General features: G+C 37.3%; 1 protein-coding gene across 1 annotated transcript; it reads left to right on the top strand.

Annotated features, from left to right (window-relative positions):
- The first annotated feature begins 5,293 nt into the window (after window positions 1–5,293).
- On the top strand, window positions 5,294–6,016 carry LOC133832287 (uncharacterized). The gene has a single exon (XM_062262653.1). The coding sequence runs from the start codon at window positions 5,294–5,296 to the stop codon at window positions 6,014–6,016; it is 723 nt and encodes a 240-aa protein (XP_062118637.1).
- Window positions 6,017–22,065: the final 16,049 nt, after the last annotated feature.

Below are 22,065 nucleotides of genomic sequence, written 5' to 3' on the forward strand. Positions count from 1 at the left end.
CAACTTGTAAATGTTTTAATTAGCTCTGCAGAGCGGTTTGTAATGAAAATATCCATTTCCTTTTTATTAGTTTTTCACCTTAACTTGTTAATTACACTTAGAGCACGTTTTGACCAAAGGACTCGGGTAGGGGGTCAAATTTCCGGTCCACCGTTCACCGTAACTGTTCTGGGGTAACCAGGGTGTTACAGGAGGAAAGTCACTGTATGATTCTTGGGAGCGCTTTAAGGAGTTGTTAAGGAAGTTTCCACACCATGGAATAGAAAAATGGATGTTGGTGCATAATTTTTACAATGGGTTGAATGGAATAACTAGGACAATTATAGATGCTGCGGCAGGAGGTGCTTTTATGAGTAAGAGTGTTAATGAGGCGTATGAGTTATTAGAGGAGATGGCGATGAATAATTATCAGTGGCCAACTGAAAGAGGACAACCAAAGAAGGTGGCTGGAATGATGGAATTGGATGCCATATCAATGCTTATAGCTCAAGTAGAAGCCTTGACAAAGCCACTACAAAAGACTACACTCCCATCTCAAGCTATGCAAGTTCACAACCTATGTGAATTGTGTGGTACAACCAAACCAATGCCCTGCTCTAGATATGAATAATGTGCCCATGGAAGAAGTACAAGTTATAGGGAATTACCAGAGACAACCCAATAATCCCAATTCCATGTCCTACAATCCTGGTTGGAAGAACCATCCTAATTTTTCCTGGTCCAATAACCAAAACACTCTACAACCTTACCCTCCACTTTAGCCACAATATCAACCTCCACTAAATAGACCACCATATCAACAACATGCACAACAACACCCTCCACCTGGATATTATCAACCACAAAATAGACCTCACCCAATGCCAATGAAACCAACAGAACCTCAACCTGATGTACTCAACAAATTTATGACTGAAACCAGGGCGTCCAGTAGGAGTTTGGAGACTGAAATAAGGCAGTTGGCTACTTTAATGTCGAATAGAGCTCAAGGAAATTTTCCTAGCACTACAGAAGTTAATCCTAAAGAACAATGTCAAGCTATTACTTTGAGGAATGGAACAAGGTATGAAGGGCCAGAGAAGAATCATTCAGAAGAGGAAGGTCAGAAGGGAAATACACAAGGCATAGACAAAGAGAAGTCTAATGACGAAAAGGTTACTGAAGACCTTAGGAAGGAAGAGGAGTTACCACCTGTGAGTATTGAGCATCATGTTAGAATTCCATATCCACAAAGACAGCGCAAGCATAATTTGGATAAGCAGTTTGCAAAATTTTTAGAGGTGTTCAAGAAGCTACATATAAATATATCATTCGCATAAGCGTTATAACAGATGCCCAGCTATGTGAAGTTTATGAAGGAGATTTTGTCTAATATGAGAAAGATGGGTGATTATGAAACAGTAGCGTTAATGGAAGAGTGTAGTGCAATTTTGCAAAGGAAACTTCCTCAAATGTTACGAGATCCTGGTAGTTTTACTATTCCTTGCACGATTGGGGGAGTTTGAATGTAAGCATGCACTTTGCGATTTGGGGGTGTTATACCCGAAAAATGGAGAATGCATCCTAGGAGGCTAAGGAGAATGCATTCTAGGAGAGCTAAGGGAGTGGTCCTAGGAGACCCCAAGGAGGAAGTGGTCTTAGGAGACCCCAAGGAGAAAGTGGTCCTAGGATACCCCAAGGAGAAAGTGGTCCTAGGAGACCCCAAGGAGGATGTGGTCCTAGGAGACCCCAAGGGTGTGTTTGAGGTAAGCCTCCCAAGGTTTCCTAAGTGTTGGCTCGAACGTGTCCAAGGTAGGTAGCTAAGGAGGAGGAGTCCCATGCAAGTCAAGAGTGGAGACTTAGATTTTGACAAGGAGAGCCTACTCAATGTCCATGCTTGGGAGGTGTTAAAGGAGAATGCCTTGAACTTGTCCAAGGTAAGATGTCAAGGAGGATGCCTTGGACCACCTTGGTCCAAGGAGAAGGCAAGAGGAGGATGCCTCGGACCACCTTGGTCTGAGGAGAAGGCCACAAGGTCCGAAGGGACCTTGAATGGAGGAGGTATGCTCAAAGTTGTCCGAGGTGAGAAACAAGAGAATTGCCTCGGACCTACCCAAGGTGAGAAGCCAAGCTTGCATGACCTTTGGTCCGAGGAGAGCCATGCATATACCACCTTTGGTCCAAGAAAAGCTTGAAGGAGTAATCAACATGCATGTGAGACGACATCAAAGTCCCCAGAGCGACTCTAGCAAGAATTGGTCTAGGCACCCGGGAATCTCTCATTCCTCACTCAAATTGAGGAATTAGTTGTATTTTAAATATTTCTTGTAATATAAATATAAGATGAATAATAAAATATCCCTATGAAAAGGGGATATCAGTTGAGTATCCCAGGCCTATAAATAGAGGGCTTATGGGATTAGAGAAGGGCTTCTGCTTCTTCTTTCTAGAGAGAGAAAGTGCTGAAATTAGAGAGAATTCTTGTATTTTCACAATCTGTACTGAAGAAACTCAGTTGGCTCAGTCCATCTGATCTTGAGTATAGATTTATAAATCACAACTCTAAGTGGATTAGGCTATTACCGACAATCGGGGCTGAACCACTATAAAAATCTCTTGTATGTTCTTTATTTTCTTTATTATACCGTCTGTGTCGTTTACATTCTCTTGAAGGCTTGTCGTTATTGACGTTCTCACGTCGTTGGCTAAAAAGACAGTGAACAGGGGGCAAGTATTAATTTAATGCCTTTGTCAGTATTTCGTAGACTTGGTTTGGATGAAGCTAGGCCAACCACAGTAACATTGCAGCTGGCTTATAGATCTGTGAAGCATCCACGTGGTATTATATAAGATGTGTTGGTTAAGGTGGATAAGTTTATATTTCCAGTTGATTTTAGAGTTCTTGATATGGAGGAGGATGAGAATGTTCCTATTATCTTGGGGAGGCCATTTTTAGCAACTTGGCAAGAATTAATAGATGTGAAAAAAGGAGAGTTAAGGCTAAGAGTGCAAGGGGAAGAAGTAGTATTCAATGTGTTCAAGGCTATTATTTATCCTAAAGCAAGTGACAATTGTTTCTCAGTTGATGTGATGGAAGAAGTAGTGGGGAGAAAAAAATTAATTGAGGATCCTCTTGAATTAAGTCCTACAGTTAATGATGTAGATGATGAGGATAATGAAGAGGCTTTGAGTTATTTGAAGTGGATAAAATCAAATGAGTCGTGGAAGCATAAAAAGTTTGAAGAATTGGGCGAGGGACCGGAAAGACCATTACCATCTATTTTGAAGCCACCTGTGTTAGAACTGAAGGTTTTACCAGAACATCTCTGCTATGCTTATCTTGGAGAAAAAGAGACTCTCCCGGTCATAGTTTCATCATTTCTTTTAGAAGTAGAGGAAGAGAAGTTGTTGAGGGTGTTAAGGGCTCATAAAACTGCTATAGGGTGGACTCTTGCTGATATAAGAGGAATAAGCCCATCGACAGTTATGCATAGAATTCTTATGGAAGACAATTCTAGACCGAATATTGATGCTCAACGAAGAATTAATCCAACAATGAAAGAAGTGGTGAGGAAAGAGATTTTGAAATGGTTAGATGCTGGAGTGATTTACCCTATTTCTTATAGTGCTTGGGTAAGTCCAGTACAAGTAGTACCTAAAAAGGGTAGTATGACTATGGTGAAGAATGAAAGTAATGAACTGATTCCAACAAGGACTGTGACGGGTTGGAGGATATGTATAGATTACCAGAAGTTGAATAAGGCAACTAAGAAAGATCATTTTCCTTTGCCGTTTATTGATCAGATGTTGGATAGGTTGCCGGGACATAACTACTATTGTTTTCTAGATGGGTACTCAGGCTATCATCAGATTGTAATTGCACTGGAGGATCAAGAGAAGACAACATTTACATATCCCTATGGTACTTTTGCTTTTAGAAGGATGCCATTCAGATTATGTAATGCATCAGCCACATTTCAACGGTGTATGATGGTGATATTATCTGACATGGTTGAGAAGGGGATTGAGATTTTTATGGATGATTTTTTGGTTTATGGGTCTTCTTTTGACAAGTGTTTGACTAATTTGGAGTTGGTTTTGAGGAGATGTGAAGAGTCGCATTTAATACTTAATTGGGAAAAGTGCCACTTTATCGTAAATGAAGGAATTGTATTGGGGCACAAGATTTCTAAGAAAGGCATTGAAGTGGATAAGGCCAAGATTTATATGATAGAGAATCTGCCACCTCCAGTTTTAGTTAAAGGAGTAAGGAGTTTCTTGGGCCATGTGGGATTTTATAGGATGTTTATCAAGGATTTCTCCAAGGTCTCAAAGCCGCTGTCCACCTTGTTAATGAATGGGGTTCCGTTTGATTTTGATGAGAAGTGTCACAAAGCTTTTAAGATACTTAAGAAGAAATTGATTTTGACACCTATAGTTGTAGCACCTAAATGGGATTTGCCATTTGAATTGATGTGTGACACCAGTGATTTTACGGTTGGGGTAGTGTTGGGACAAAGAGTTGACAAGGTATTCATAACGATTTATTATGCAAGTCTTACCTTGAATGATGCTCAAATTAATTCTGCAACTACAGAGAAGGAGCTGTTGGCCATAGTGTTTGCCTTTGATAAGTTTAGGCCGTACTTGATTGGGAATAAGGTGGTTATTTACACAGATCATTCTACGATAAAAAGATTCCAAGCCTCGTCTTATTCGATGGATTTTTTTGTTACAAGAATTTGATGTGGAAATTAATGATAAGAAAGGCACAGAGAATTTGGTGGCTGATCACTTGTCTAGATTGGAGGTTGATGAGGATTCTCTTGATAAAGAAGTTCAGATTAATGATGCTTTTCATGATGAGCAGTTGTTTGATGTAAGTGTTTGTAAAGATATTCCATGGTTTGTAGACTATGTAAATTTTTTAGTTGCCAAGGTTATACCTCTTGAGATGATAAGGCAACAATTGAAGAAATTTTATTTGAAGGTGAAGCATTATTACTGGGAGGAGCCTATTCTGTATAAACATTGCCTTGATCAAGTTATTAGAAGATGTGTGCCTGAAGAGGAGATGTTGTCAATCTTGAGTCACTGTCATACTTTGCATTGCGACGGTCATTTTGGAGGAACAAGAACAACAACAAAAGTTTTGTAGAGTGGGTTTTACTGGCCTACATTATTTAAAGATGCTAATGTTTTTGTCAAAAGTTGTGATCATTGTCAACGGACTGGGAATATATCAAGAAGAGATCAAATACCAATGACTGATATTTTGGAAGTTGAGTTGTTTGACGTATGGGGAATAGACTTTATGGGACCTTTCCCGTCATCATATAATAACAAGTACATTTTGCTTGCGGTGGATTATGTTTCTAAATGGGTAGAAGCTGCAACAACTCCGACTTGTGATGGGAAAGAGGTACTTAGATTCCTTCACAAAAATATCTTTACTCGATTCGGCACCCCCAGAGCAATTATTAGTGATCGAGGAAGTCATTTTTGCAATAAGTGGTTCACTGCTCTTTGGGCTCGCTACGGTGTTCATCATCGAAAGGCGTTATTTTATCATTCAATTGCAAATGGCCAAGATGAAGTGTCGAATAGGGAAATTAAAGGTATCTTAGAAAAGACAGCAAATACGTCAAGGAAGGATTGGTCGAAGAAGCTCGATGATTCACTTTGGGCTTATCGCACTGCATTTAAAACTCGGATTTGCATGTCACCATATCTATTGGTGTTTGGTAAGGCATGCCATTTACTGGTGGAACTGGAGCATAGAGCTTATTGGGCTGTGAAAAAGTTAAATCTTGATCTCTTTATGGCGAGACAAAATAGGCTTATGGAGTTAAATGAGATGGAAGAATTCTTAAATAAAGCTTATGAGAATGCCAGGATCTATAAAGAGAAGTCGAAGGCCTTTCATGATAAGTGGATACTGAGGAAGGATTTTCAATTAGGAGATAAAGTGCTGCTATTTAATTCTAGACTTAAGCTTTTTCCTGGTAAATTGAGAAGATGGGACATTTTAAGGTGAACAATCAGAGGTTGAGACATTATTTAGAGGGTCCTGTGGAAAAATGCAAGTCCGTGGTGATTTTGGAACCACTTTGATCTGAATACAAACATGAGTCCGACTAAAAGACGTTAAAGAAAGCACTCTTAGGAGGCATTCCTAAGTTTATTTTTTTTATTATTTCTTTTGTAATTTAAATTTATGATTTTTTTATTTGGTTTGGAACAATGTTTAGGGAATTTGTTTTATTGATTACTTTTAGTTTTCATTTGAAAATTTTTGATGTATTGAATGAACCGTGAAAAACATGAAGAAAACGCAAGAGATTGCAAGAAAAACGTTAGAAAATGTTCATTTGTCAGGAAGTAGTGCTACAACGCTCGGGAGGAGGTGCTACAGCACTAGTTACAGAGGAGATTGGAGGATTTTATTTGAGCACCAGCGCTACAACGCTATTAATAAGGCGCTATGGCGCTTATGTCAGAGCCTCATAATATTTTTGAATGGGAAGCAACGCTACAGTGCTGGCTTAGTAGCGCTATGGCTTTAATCTCATAACCAAAAGGGCTTTTTGAATGCTCATTAGTGCTACGGCGCTGTATTGTTAGCGCTACGACACTCTTTCCAGAGCCGAATAGCCTAGAAACTCTAAGTAGCGCTAAGGCGCTGGACATGTAGCGCTATAGCGCGCTATAACATAATTTTTTTTTAAACAGGGGGTTTCAAATTTTCTTTCCCCAAACCCTAATTTTTTCATTCTCCTTCTGTGTTCTCTCTATCCTAACACCCCAAAGCCTCCATAAATCCTCCATTATAGCCTCTTTCCAGAAAATTTCACCATACCTTCCACTATTCTTCTTCATTTTCTCTTCTATCTTAGCTTTTTTGTCCTTTGATTAATTTCTTTCCTCCAAACTCAATTCCAATTCCCCAATAACCTTTTGGAACCCTAAAAATTCAGAATTTTAATTTTTTGAAGAAGATTAAAATTTTCAAGGGGCTTTACTCAATCAAGCAAAAGGGAGACCATTTCAAAGGTTAGTAAGTGTTTTCAATCCCTTTTATTCTAAGATTTCTTGCTGCATTTGGGAGTGGGTTCCATTGTTGCTTGTCTTTGGTGGGTATTGATATTTGTTGCTATGCTTTGGAGAATTTGGGTTAGTAAGTGAAATTGAATTTATAGGGTTGTTTTGAAGAGGGAAAGTGTCTAATTTAAGGGGAGGTGATGTCAAAAATTTTATGGGTTGGTGTTATTGAGAGTGTAGATCATGGCTCCTAAAAGTAGAGCGGGAAGGAATAAGGATAAGGGGAAAGGCCAAGCTTCTGCTTCCCAACCAAGGGATGATAGTTCAGAGCAAGAGTATGATGAAACTAGGTTTATAAATTTTTAGGCTCGAGAGCATTATGAAAAGTTTGTTAGAAAAACATTGATTCCTGAACGTGAGGTGAAGAATCAATCGGACCCTTTTGATCATTAGATTTTTGAATTTGTTAGAGCCAATCTTGCGGCTAGGAAGTGGGAACATTTTGTGACGAAATTGGCATAGGCAAACTTATCATTAGTGTATGAGTTTTATGCCAATTTAAGAAATAAACACAATGATAAAGTTTTTGTTAGAGGGAAGCGAGTCCTTTTTACTGCGGAGTCTATTAATAAGGTTTTCAACGTTCCACATATCAAAGAGCAAGAAGAAGAATATACAATATTTTTGAAGGGCTACATCGATTATAAGGCTGTGGTTAAAAAATTATGTTTTGAAGGTGCTCCTTGGAACTTATCTGACACTTTACCTAAAAGTATAGCATCTTGTCAATTAAATATTGAGGCTAGATTTTGGGCTTTCTTTGTTTGTGCTTGATTTATGCCAATAAGTCATGTATCTGACATGACTAAAGATCGAGTACTACTGATGTATGCGCTCATGACAGGAATGACTATTAATGTGGGTTCATGGATTAAGGAAAACATTGAGTTCATTGAAAGGGCCATACCACTGGAGGTTGGGGCCATGGATCTGTCATTGCAATGTTGTGCTATAAGGCTGGTGTTCCAGAGTTTGTTACGTATATTTATCAGTCGTTGCAGCAACCTTTGTCAATTTCTTTGATGAAGGACTATCCTGAGCCTGCTCTATATGTGCCAAAGACGAGAAAAAGGGGTAAACGCCGTGTCGAAACGGAGGTGGAAGAAGAGGCTGATCCGGTGATGCCGGGAGGTAGTAGTGATCATAGCCTGAAGAACGTCAATGATAAGTTGGATTATCTTATCCAACAAAATCTATATATGGTTCAGCAGCAGCACATGATGAATCAATATATGGGTCAACGATATGAATATGAGGTGAACCATGTGGCTCGCTTAAACAACCTGGTGAGTCAGTGGTTTTTAAATGAATCGGATCAAACTTACTTTGCTGCCCCACCACCATATCCGCCGTATGCTCCATTCTACTCTCCACCTCTGCCTCAGTCATTTGCGGGATTTCAAGAACCACAGCCTCTGTAGTCTCAACCTTTCAAGGGACCTTCGTCTCAGCCGCCACAACCGCCATACTGAAGTGGCTGGTCAGGTAAGTTTCTGTTCTCATTCTTTTTGTACTTAACATTGGAGACAATGTTTGGTTTTAAGTTTTGGGGAGAGATTTATTTCTGGTGTTCTTTGCGTTTGTTTTACGGTTTGTTATTTTAATTTTTGTTAGTTGTTTATTTTGAGTCATGTTTTAGAGTGTAAATTAAGTTGATAATTATTGCCATTTGAATATGATTTACTGTTTTGTAGTATAATCCAAAAGAAAAATTGATGTGCTTCTAAAAACAATCTGTGTGCTTGGTTAGATTACTTTGTTTTTCATTGTGATTTTTTGACATTAGAGATCTATTGCTCATAAATTTCAAATGTTATAATTAAGTTATTTTATGCCTGTCAAATTTGGATTGTGGATTGAAATGTTTAAAAAAATTCTAGAACATGCTTGCTTACTTTTTGAGATGAAATTTGAAACAATGCACATTTAGGAAAATGATATACGCAATTTTTTTTGGACTGGTTGTGCCTTTTAAGCTAACCCTATTAAATTTTATCTTTAGTTAACCCTTTTGAGCCTTATAACCATTTTCTTGATTAACACATTCATTTGAGCCTAACTGTGAAATAAAATACCATTTACTCTTTTTGACCCATACCATGAGCATGAAAATTATTATATAAGGGGAGTGAATGTGTAATGGGATGTTTGTATTATGTGTTATTCAAAAAATTACTTGTGATTGAGAAAAAAATTAAAGAAAGAAAAGGAAAAGAAAGTGAAAAATGATTATGCTCCCAAGCAATTATCTATTGAAAAATCAATGTTTGGGGGAGTATATTGAAAAAATATATATTCTCAATCATTGCACAGAAAAAAAAAAAAAGGGTAACAAGGGATGAGTGGTGTGAAATTGTTGGGAAAGCTTTTTTTGAATGCTTGTGGTATGATTAAGCCTAAAAATGTCTTTTTATCTACCTATGCCTAAGCCTTCTATTACAACCATTGTAAAGTCCTATTGATTCTTGTTTGTGCATTTGCTTATATTAATGGAGAATAGTAAGTAATGCAGGCATATGGAAATATTTGGTTATGTGGTTAGTTGGTGAGAATTTGATGTGCATAAAGTGGTTTAATTATTTTATTTGAAAGTAATGAGTAAATGAGCTTTGGTGTTGATAAATTGCAGTGAAAGGGTGAAGTAATTGAGACTGAAAATCTAGATTAATGTTCTAAATAACATGATTGTTTTTCCTGCGAATTATATATGCATAGCAGTATTGAGTGTTTGAATTGGTTAGTTATGTCAACTTGATTTGTTTAGATTTGAGTCTAGTTAGATCCTTTGCTCAAGGGCGAGTAATGTTAGGAGTGTGTCCTAAAAGCATGCAAAGACATTTGTTTATTCTGTGAATAAATAAATACAATGGTTTATTATTATTGTTATATTTAGATTGTTAAATTATTGTTTGAATAATTTTGTAAATATTAGAAAAATTCCATATTCATTATTGAGGATGTGATCTTGTATTAGTACGAGAGAATTAAGATCACATGAATGAATAAAAATAGTCAACAACAACAAATTAAAGTTATGGAATTCTTTAATTGGAGTTGTAAGTACGGTTTACTGAGTATCGCAATGATACAAATAATCTAGATTCAGATTATTGATGTGGTAAGACATCTCGGTAAAGGTGCTTTATATAATATGATTATATATGACATTGACCGATATGAATTAAAGTCTTTATCCAAAAACCATTTAACAATAAAGACTTGTAATTCATATCATAACTGATGATCATTTATAGATCAACCTAAATCCTGAGTGTTCATGAACTCCTGTTCATGTTTATTAAATCTTTTTATTCATTCATTAAGGTGTCTTCAAAGAATGAGGCTAATTACTTTTTTTTTGGAGATTTAATATCATTGATGGCTGGGAACATGTATCAACAATACGAAATCTAATATTTCCTAATGGATCGTATATTAGTTCCCTTAAGGGTTAGTTCTGGAACTGAATGATTTTGAGCTCAAATCTATAATTAGATTATAGATTAATTATTCACTAGTGAATTAATGGTACTTAAGGAATAAGAAGTAAATTAGAAAGCTAAAATGGTAATTCTTCCATTCTAATTTATGAACTAATTAATTAGAGGGTTGAACTATTGTAAGATGGTTGTATCAATGGACGACTTAAGAAAAGACTTCTATAAAAGTATATCTATAATATAAAGAGTGCAATTCTGAATTTATAGTGGAGTAATATCAGAATTAATAAATTAACTATTATAATTAAAGAGTTTAATTATTTAGTTTATTTATTGGAGCTTAATGTTATAGGTCCATGGTTCCCGAAATGGCTCAAACAATCACCGACCAAGGTAAATACAAAAATGGGCAAAAAGGACTTATGTGATAAGTAAAATATATTTTCTATGTATCAAACATAATTATTGTTTAATTATGTGTAATTAATTAATTAAGAATTAATTAATTATTTGATTTAACAAAAATATAATTAATTTTGAATTAATTTATTTTTGGGATTTTGGTATTTAAATAATAATAAAGTTTTGAAAAACTCAAATGCCATCATTGGCATGTTGTACACGTGTAGCACAGTGCACAGTCACTGTGCTACATGCATAAGAGACTGTAATCAGTTTCTAGGTTCCACAATTTTAGTTATTTAAATATTAAATAAATAATGAGATATTGTAATTTGATTAAAATATTATTATTTAAACAAAAATCTAATAACTGATTAGTTATTTTCAAATTGTTTAAAATAACTAGGATTTTATTTTTAATATATTGGATATATTAAATATAGGATATCAGTTTTTCAGAACGTAACTTTTTAGGGATAGAAAAATATCTAGAAATCTCTCTCAGAGAAAGAGAACAGTGACACAAACAAAAGTCACCATTCTTCACAAAACCTAGGTCCAAACTTTATCAGATCTCATGTGTTGAGAACATCTGATAAATATTTTTTTTTGCCTATTATTTGTATAGCGAGCCCACACTCGTTCTTTGTGTGCTGAGAACATTTTGGAAGATCTTGGTGTGAGATCTCAAGGATTTAGCCATACAAAAAGATAGCAGCAAGGAAGGACCCGAGGTAATTTTTCTATTCATGTCTTTGATTCAATATATATATGCATGTGAAGAAGTAGATCTAGAAATCTTATAGGATTAAACTAACAATTTGATTGTTGTTCCGCTGCATATAATCTCTGATTTGATCAATAAGAATGAACAAGTAAATGTTTAGTTTGGGGGAGTTTGATAAACGAGTTTTAGGCTCATTTATGGTCTAGTTTTAGGATGGTTTTCGTTAGTTTAGGATTATTTTATTGCAGAATTATGTTCGTTTGTTCATTTTTCAGGTTTTCCATGTTAAGTTGGTGAAAAGAGTGAAAAGGAGTGAAAGTGGAAGAAAATATAGTTAAGTTGGAGAAAATCGTGTTTTTCGGGGTCGATATGTGCAAGTTTTGATGCTGACAATAGCTCTACAGCGCTATCAAACGAGCGCCATAGCGCTAGTAAGGCTAGGAAGGAGGTTGTTGAATCTTTAAGCGCCCTGGTGCTACATCAAGGGCGCTACAACGCTAGTGAATAAAGTTTTAAGGGATTTTGGCTCTGACTTCAGCGCAACAGCGCTCAATACATAGTGCTACAGTGCTGTAAACGTATTTTCAAGATTTTTTATCCACTTTTTGAAGGACAAATGGTATATTCACTTGGGAACATTGGAGGGCTATTTAAGAACATTTTTCTGCGATTTTGAGAGGAGTGCTAAGTTTAAAAACCCTAGATTAGAAGAGGCTACTGTAATTAGTATTATGTTTCATCTAAATTCATTAGGTTGATTTTTATGATCAATTATTTGAAGTTTAATTTCATGATGTTATCTATGAGCTAATTTCTTTTATCTAGGGATTAATGTAGTCACTGAGATTTCTATTTAATTTTATTATGATATTTTAATGATAGTTCTTCTCTATTCTAATCTATATGATGTTTGTTTAATGCCAGTAAATACTTGATCACTATTTACTTGATTTAATAGTTTTGATTCAAAATTCGAAAGATGAGAATTGAATATGCTATCATTGTAAAAACATAGGTTGCATATTGGATGAAAGTACCTGTATGACTTGTGTCGTAATTAGGTTTCCATGTTTAATGCCTTCTACATGTTCAAGTTTATAACAGAAATATAGAAAACCTACATATAGACTGAGATCTTATATCTTGAAAAAGAATAGGCATCAATTATATTAACCTGCTATTAGAATAGAAAGAACAGATTTAGAATTGATTAGTAAAATTAATGGAATGAAAAGTTGATGAAATTAATTCCTAGGTTTTTTATTATTAATTTTTGTTCATAGTTTATAGTATTCCTTTTACTTTTAATTATTCACTTAATTTTAATTCACCAAATAGAATTTGAAAATCAATTAGTGGTACTTGGAAGATAGTCTCTGTGGGATGATATCCGTTCTTCTGGAATTTATTACTTGACACGACTACGTATACTTGCGTATAGATTTTACAGATCATTGATCGAGTTACTCAGGAAAAAACCTTGACGTCTTTTTCCTAGTCGCATGAGGATATGGTGGGAATTAGTCTAAACAAGATGATGCATACATTAAACCTAGAAAAAAATGTGCCTGTGAAGGTGCAGAATCGTAGGCTGTTGGGAAAAGAGGGAGGAGAAGCTGTAGAGGAAGAGGTATCTCGCTTATTGCAATGCGGGTTCATTAGGGAGGCTAAATATCCGACCTGGATTGCCAACCCCATTTTTGTCCCGAAGCCCAACAAAAAGTGGAGGACTTGCATTGATTTCTCTGGCCTCAACAAGGCTTGGCCTAAAGAATGTTTCCCACTACCGAGAATAGATCAACTAGTTGACGCCAGAGGCAGCCACGAGCACATGTCATTCATTGATGTGTATTCTGGATATAACCAAATCGTGATGAACCCTGCGGATCAAGAGCACATTAGCATCTTGATTGAACATAACGTATACTGCTACAAGGTCATTCCATTAGAGCTAAAGAAACATTGGTGCATCGTAGCAAAGGCTGGTCAATAAGATGTTCGTCAACCAGATTGGGAAAAACATGGAAGTGTATGTCAACAACATGCTCTTCAAGTCAAAGACTGCCAATGACCATGTATCTAATCTGGAAGAATATTTTGGCATGCTAAGAAAGTAAAATATGAAGTTGAACCCCCATAAATGTACCTTTGGGGTTTCTCTTGTGAAGTTCTTATAGTCAACGCAAGGGGGATCGAAGCAAACGCAGAGAAGATCAGGTCGCTATTAGAAATGCCTTCACCAAGGTTGCAAAAAGAAGTACAAAGCCTAACTGGAAAGGTTGTGGCCTTAAATCAGTTCGTATCGAAGTCCACGGACAAATGTCTTCCCTTCTAGAACTTGTTTAGGGGAAATAGACGGTTTGAATGGATAGAAGAATGAAAACATGCATTTCAGAATCTGAAGACTCATCTAGTTGAGCCCCCCGTGTTATACTTATACCTAACCGTAATAGAAAATGCAGTCAGTGTTGTCTTGCAAACACCTTAGACATCAGGACGTTTGTTAAAGTGGGTCATCAAATTTAGTTAGTTCTTGATACTATATAAACCATAAACAACAATCAAAGGCCAAGCACTTGCTGACTTCGTGGTTGAATGTATGGGATTTCAGGACAAGCCAATGAGGGAACCAGTACAAGAATTGCGAAAAATCTTCATTGACGGATCATAAAAAGAAAATAGATCTAGAGCTTGAGTAATTCTAATCTCACCAGAAGGTCATCGCTTTCATACGACTCTCAGATTTGGTTTTGACGCTTCCAACAACGAAGCAAAGTACGATGCATTATTTGGTGGAGTTCGAGTAGCGAAGGAGTTGAAAGCAAGAGAAATTCAATACTTTAGCAACTCTCAGCTCGTGGTTAACCATGTATTAGGAGAATACTAGGCTCAAGGAATCAAAATGGCAGCTTATCGAGCTAAGGTTAAAGGTGATATTTTAGAATTTGAGTTTTATTCCATCGATCAGGTCCCCACGAGCAGAATATGAATGCAGATGCCTTGGCCCAACTTGCCACAACCAAAGAAGCGGACACATTAAATGTTGTTATTGTAAAATTATTGAAAAAACCAAGCATCAATGAAGAGCCAGTGGAGGTTGGAGTTATATGTGAAGAACTGACCTGGATGATTCCAATAGTTGAATACCTCATGACCAGAAAGCTACCAGCAGATCAAAACAATGTATGAGAACTATTGTATTAGGTCCCACGATATATTATGGTTGATGGAATTCTATATAGGCGAGGTCATTCTTTGCCCCTCCTAAGATGCATTCTGTCGGATGAAGCGCATGCTATCCTCCGAGAAATCCACGAAGGATTTTGTGGAGACCACGTTGGGGGGAAAAACTTGCCTCTAAAAGTACTAAGGCAAGGTCATGTCTGGCTCATGCTAAGAAAGGACTTGGCCTCATATGTCCTCAAGTGTGACAAATGCCAATGTTTTGACACCATTGCCCGAGCTGCACCCATGGAGCTAACTATGATTTCTTCACCCTGGCCATTCGCTATATGGGGGATTGACTTAATCGACTCATTGCCTACTTGAAAAGGAGGAATTCACTATGCAGTTGTCGCAATCGACTATTTTACTAAGTGTGTTGAGGTCGAACCTCTGGTTACTATAAACTTGAATAGAGTGCTAGATTTCATCGTGAAAAACATCGTGTGACGTTGTAATGCCCTGCTAATTAGGGTCCATTACCACGTGTGTTCAAATTAGTGCGGAACTCACTAAATGAGTCATTTGGACTAAACACATGTGATTAAGCCACTAAGGGTTCATGTATTAAAAATCTTGGTCAACGAATAAACATTTCCATTAAAAGAAAACTTTAGTCTTTACATGGGACAACAAAATACAAAATAAGCTCACCTAAGGGGCAAAACTTGGTCCAACCCTAGTTCCCCGGCGATAGCTTTGCCATGGCGGTCGAGCATACTACATTTGTACACATCACCCCTAAATCTCTCCAACTCATGGCTGGCCAAGGTTCTCCTTACCCTTACCGGCACCACAAGGCACCCGTGAGCCAAAAGACTCAGCAAGAAAACACATTAACAAATTCATATAGTCCACATAATATAATAGCATGCTCAACAATATTAACTAGAACAAAGCATACACTCTATACAAGTAGGTGACTGTAGGGTCACGCAGGTGCGTGTCACACTCCCGTTCATTCCTATGGCATCGAAGCCAGTCAAGTGCATAATGCACTCCCATTCATTCCTATGGCATTCAAGCCAGTCAAGTGCATAATGCACTCTCGGGGTGGCCTAGCCATAACAGCCTATGCTAAACGCGCATAATGTCGATAATTTCTCATAAGATGAGCCTTGCAAACACTCGACTCACTAGTCAAGCCTTATGAACCCTCGACTTATAAGTCGAGCCTTGTAAACCCTTCACTTATAAGCCGGGCCTTGAAATCCTTTTACTTATAAGCCGGCCTTGTAATCCCTTGACTTATTATTCAGCCTTATAAATCCTTTGACTTATAAGCCGACATGGTTATCCCTCAACTTATAAGTCCACCTTTTAAATCCTTCGACTTATAAGCCGACCTTGTAATCCCTCGACTTATAAGTCGGCCTTGTAAATCCTCCGACTTATAAGCCATCCTTATAATCCCTTGACTTATAACTCGCCTTTGTAAATCCTCAACTTAAAATTCGAGCATTGTAAATCCCTAAATTTATAAGTCGAGCCCCTATTAATCCCTCGGCTTATAAGCTGGGCACTTTTTATTCAAGTATACCCTCGCCTAGCAGGAGGAGCTTTTGGTTAGGTATGATAGGCAAACTTTTGACTTATCATCCGGGCCTCCAAATCGGGAACAGACAAACATATTGTTGACCCTTGATTCGGTCAACGACACGGAGTCAAGTAAAATGATAAAAACAAGATGAATTCAAGCCAAAAAGGTAAATGACACCAAAGTTTTATAGTGGTTCGGCCCCAAATATGGTAGTAACCTACGTCCACTTAGTGTTCTTATTAATGTAGAACTCCAAAAACTATGATCAATGAACTAGGGTTCACGAGTTTCATAAGCTTGGAGATGAATACAAATTTTGCAGATCAAAACACTATATTTCTCTCTCAGAATAAAAAAGTCCCCTCTCTTGAGCCCTTTGAGTCTTATTTATAGGCTCAAGGAGTTCCTCATGGGCCGATGAGCCTTAATTAAATTTAATACAAGCGCATCCAAAGAATAATTGAAATCACACTCACTACATAAATACAAGATTACATATCTATAGAGAATATCTGAAATGTTGCGACCAGACTGGTCGCCCATAAAATATGCCGACTTTTGAGTGAATCCTCTTCTGGTCGATGGTCGAACAGAACGTTCTCACTTAAACGGTCACATGTATCCCATGTGCATGTTAATTTTTCCACGTCATCAGGTAAATCTTTTTTGGGTAAACACATATACTACCTTTATCATACACAGATACAATGCATTACAACATACTTACACAGGTAAACATATGCATAATTATAATTATGTTCATTAGCTGGGCCTGAGCCCTAATCATGTTTACATTTAACAGTTGCGCCAAGCCCCAATCATATTACATTTAACATTTGAGCCAAGCCCCAATAATATTACATTTAACAGTCAGGTCAAGCCCCAATCATAATACATTTAATAGCTAGGCCGAGCCCTAATCATAATACAATTAATAACTAGGCCGAGCCCTAATCATAATACATTTAATAACTTGTCCGAGCCCTAATCATAATACATTCAATAACTCGGCCGAGACCTAATCATAAAACATTTAATAACTGGGTCAAGCCCTAATCATAATACATTTAATAACTGGGTCGAGCCCTAATCATAATACAATTAACAATGGGGCCACACCCTAATCATATTACATTCCACAATGGGGCCAAGCCCTAATCACATATGTCACACATTGGGTGCAGTTTTCTTACCTTGGGTCCAAGAAAAAACAAAAAAGCAAGCATGCACAACCCCCGAGAACGATCCTCTCCCGAGCCCTAGCGGTAACCTAGTCACAACCCACAAATAACATTCTCATTACTATTCGATTCCAGAATAGAACCCCGGAACCAATCTCGTGCTCTCAGGACCTCCAATTCCCTAGCACGGGATGGTGAAATCGTCCCCCGAGCCCTTGGGCCTATGCCATAAAAATACAAAAAACAAGGGCTCTAAAAATGGCCAAGCGTTCTGGCACACAGCCAGGGCCCCTTACCCTGGATCATCCCATTGTCGCGACTCAGAAAAACAGGGTCGCAGAGCCCCTACGCGAACCCAAAAAAACTGATATTTTTGACCATTTTTCCCCGAGCCAAAGCTCCCAAATATTGCCCCAAACTTGCCTAAAAGCCCCAAATGAGTTTAAAATCCTAAATAACATATCATAAGCAGTACCAACACCTTAAAATCTAAACTCAATCTCTCACTCAAATCAAAACCCAATCATTGGCTGCAAAAACTTAAACCAAAGCTGAGATTTACCAAAAAAACAAAGCAATACCTTACCTTAAAGAAAAATTATGACCCTTATGTTGTTCCACTTAAACTCTAGCTTCAATCCTCCATGTTTTCAGCCTCTCCTTCTCAAAATTTGACAAAGATCCCCCAAGACTTCAAGAGATAGACGGAAAAAGGAGAGAGAGAGAGAGAGAGAGAGAGAAAGCTGAGGGTGCTGAGAGTGTTCTAACCATTCCACTAGCTTATGTACCATCTGAGTGTATCCCTCCCTTAGGCTAGAAATTACCAAATTACCCCTTAGCCCATTAGTTATTCTCTAATCCTCACAAGGGCAAATAAGCCATTTGCGTCTTTTCCCCGTTAATCATAATTAACGTCTCATAAATTCCTGCTATCTCCAATATCCTCAAATGACCACTAAATAATTTCCCAATTACCTGATAAATCTTGGTAATGTGCTAAATTAGTAAAATACCCCTAGACTCACCCCGAGCCGGGTAATTGACCCCGTTATGACTAAACCGCTAACTTGCTCCCTAGGATCGCCTTGTGCCGAATAACCCAAATATATCCACATAATAATGTGGTCTTAATCATAAAACACACATATATTCAAATATGCCATCAACAGGCCAAAATTACGAAAAAGCTATTCTAATAAGAAATGGGCTCACATGTATGTTTAGTACTCCTAAGCATGCCAATATAGTCATATTATAATATAACTCACATGGTTCATATAATAACATGATCATAACACATAGGCACTCAATTAATTCAATTATTGCCTCCCGACCCCCTAATCTAAACACTAAGCCATATTAGGGAATTTGTGGCGTTACAGATGTTTTATACTCCCAAAGAATATTGTGTCTGGTAACAAAACTCATTTTGATCGCGACCTTTTGTGAGCAATACGACATCAGAAAAGTTTATTTTTAGTGGCATACCCTCAAGCTAATGAGCAGGTTGAGGAAGTAAACAAAACCCTAAAGGAGAGCTTAAAGAAGCGACTAGAAGATGCAAAAGGGCTACGGCTTGAATAGTTCCTGTAAGCGCTCTAGACCTACAGGACCTCACATAGCACTTCTACTGGGCATATAACTCTGACTTTTGGAAGCAAGGATATGCTCCCAGTTGAAGCTCTAGTGATGTCGCATAGGCAAAGGACCTACAACCAGGATCAGAATCATTACTTGCTTAATGCATCCCTAGACTTAATTGAAGAGCAACGGAAAGAATCTCAGTTGCAGCTCGCCCATTACCGACAAAGAGTAGCTCGATATTTTAATTCAAATGTCAAGTGGCGTAGACTCGAGCTGGGGGATTTGGTGCTCCGAAGGGTGTTTCTAGCTAACAAAGACCCAAAAGTCGGTGTACTAGGATCGAACTGGGAAGGACCCTATCAGATTAGGGAGATCTTACGGGAAGGAACCTTCAAACTAGCTCGACTGAGTGGAGAATTGGTTCCACGAACTTGGAATGCTCTACATCTCAAGAAGCATTATCAACAATAAGACATCTTTGTTAGATTTCATGAGTTTGGTTCTTTGTAAGGCTTATTTTTGCCAGTTGTTTCATTTTGTTTGAACTTGAATGATAAAGGGTTGTTGCATATTTTAAACGTGGTATCAGTTAATTTCATTTTATTCTTGTAATTTAGCATAAGTTCATTTTGTAAAAGTAATCTAGAATATTTATAAATCTTGATCGCTTGGGGGCATATAACCATTGAAAAGTCTGTTAAACATTCGGCAAATTTAAGTTAAAATTTTTGCAACTTAGAATTTGAAAAATTGATTACTCTGTGGCTTCTTAAAGCTCAAGTTTTCAAACAAATTTTGAATGCGAACAAAGTTAAGAATATTCAAAGCATAATGAACAAAATCCTAGAATTTAACTATTCACTACACCAATAACCCCTTTTTATAATACATGAATACAAAACTAATGAAAAAGTATTATAATTGAGGTAAAAATATGGGCGGCAAACACACACTAAAAAAGCGCGCTAATTTATTTCTGGGAAAGACACCGTTTTTCCTTTTATTTTTTTATTTCTAACTTTACATCAGAGGTCAACCCTTTCCATCTCTCTCACCTCTTCACATTAACTCAACTAGGTCATCTCCTGAATCTGCTTAAAAATGAACTTGCTCATCGGCCTGTATATTAAAAAATAAATTGGGGAAGACCCGACGCTCTAGGTCCTAGATTGTTTTGGCATTCGCCACCAAACAGTTCAAGTCTTCAGATATTGGGGAAGACCTGGTGACTCTCTTCCTCTGTCATCACTCAGCTAGTCTGGAAGCCTCAACCGACCGGTTTGACTCTCTCTTTGTCATTCTCTTTCACCGGTTCGACTCGCTCGCTTCTCGTCTCTCACTGATTACATAGTCTTCGGTCACCACCTTCACGGAGCCCTTCTTAGCTTCTTCGGTGGCGTGAAGTTATGGGACGGATCTTCACGGAGCCACTGATTTGCCACTCCAAAGGGCCACAACCACAATAATATTAAAGGTTTGAATTGGTATGTATATTTCTCTTCTTTTTTCATGAAGATTCTGTAGAGGGAAAATTGGGTTTGATTATGAATGTGTTGATTCTTTATTGCTTCTCCATAGTTATCTTTAGTTGATATTTATGAAATGGGTTATCTTTATTGATTATAATTGCTTGGGTTATATGTTAATTTTTAGAAGACCTTGATTGGATATGGATACAGATTGTTCAATGATTGCTTATATTGAATCTTTTTTCTTTGTATATTTTACTATAATGGCTCTGCAACATCACCATAATCTAGCTCATCCTATTGTAAATTATGAAAATTTGGTTACATTAGAGCCCTAGAAGCTCTCAAGATATTTATTATATTCTTAGTTTTGTAAATTGTTACATGCTCCATTGATAAGATCTAGATAATATATTGTGTGCTTGATTATTTGTATTTCTAAACACTGCCGACCTAGTGTTTTTCACACTCAAATTTTTCTATAAATGTTTACATTATTAAGTCTTTCTAAATTCTTTAAAGTTGTTTCTGACAGGGAAATGCGTACCTATCACAAGGGATGGTGGCATCTATCAAGAACACATGATCAAAGCCTTGAGAAATTAAGAATTGGAGCATGGGTATTCACTTCTGCTCTCACACTTCTACTCTTTTTATTATAAAGTAAGTTTCAACATTTTGTGGGGAGGGTGCTTGTAACGACCTGAATTTTCTAATCGGGCTTAGGGCTAAGATTAATGTGCCTGGAGGGCAATAAGTGGATTAATATGTTTATATGTGGATTTATGTGTATATATGATTGTGATGCATGCTTAGTTAAGTTAGATAAGCATGTGGACCCCATCTGGATATTAGGGGTATAAATGTGATAAATGTTATATGTATGTGATATGTTTGTGCAGCACGATTCGAGACAGTCCTGGGGAGCGCTTAGCCAGAGAGTCACAACAGGGTTGAGATTCGGACTCGGGGTGAGTCAAGGGGTAATTTGGGTACTAGGTGTGTTATGGGATTATCGGGACATGAAAATAAGTATTTGGAGATATATTTGAGGATAGAATGTCTAGGCAGGAATATTTGGGAAATTTACCATTTTGCCCTCTGGGACGTTTTGGTACCCCGAGCCTTGAGGTAACCATATAGACATAAGCTGAATAAAACAAAAAGGAGGAATTACTTAGAACCTTGGGGAAACCGACACACACACACACATTACCTCATAACTGAAGATAGCTCTTACCGCTCTTTCCCTTTCACTCTCTAAGACAAAACTCAAAGGGAAACTCAAAGGAATTGGCTAGGAACTAGGAGGATTTTAGCTGGGATACTCTAGGAACTTGAAGCTTGGGAATTGAGGAACAAACTCAAGGACTAAGCTCTGCAAGGTAGCTCTAATTACTAAGGTTTAGCCTTAAATTTC

Source organism: Humulus lupulus, chromosome 4 (assembly GCF_963169125.1).
Source record: "Humulus lupulus chromosome 4, drHumLupu1.1, whole genome shotgun sequence".
Taxonomy (NCBI): domain Eukaryota; kingdom Viridiplantae; phylum Streptophyta; class Magnoliopsida; order Rosales; family Cannabaceae; genus Humulus; species Humulus lupulus.

Bases quoted from the DNA above. Each gene is read 5' to 3' on its own strand.
- LOC133832287 (XM_062262653.1), top strand. From the start codon at position 5,294: ATGGGACCTTTCCCGTCATCATATAATAACAAGTACATTTTGCTTGCG.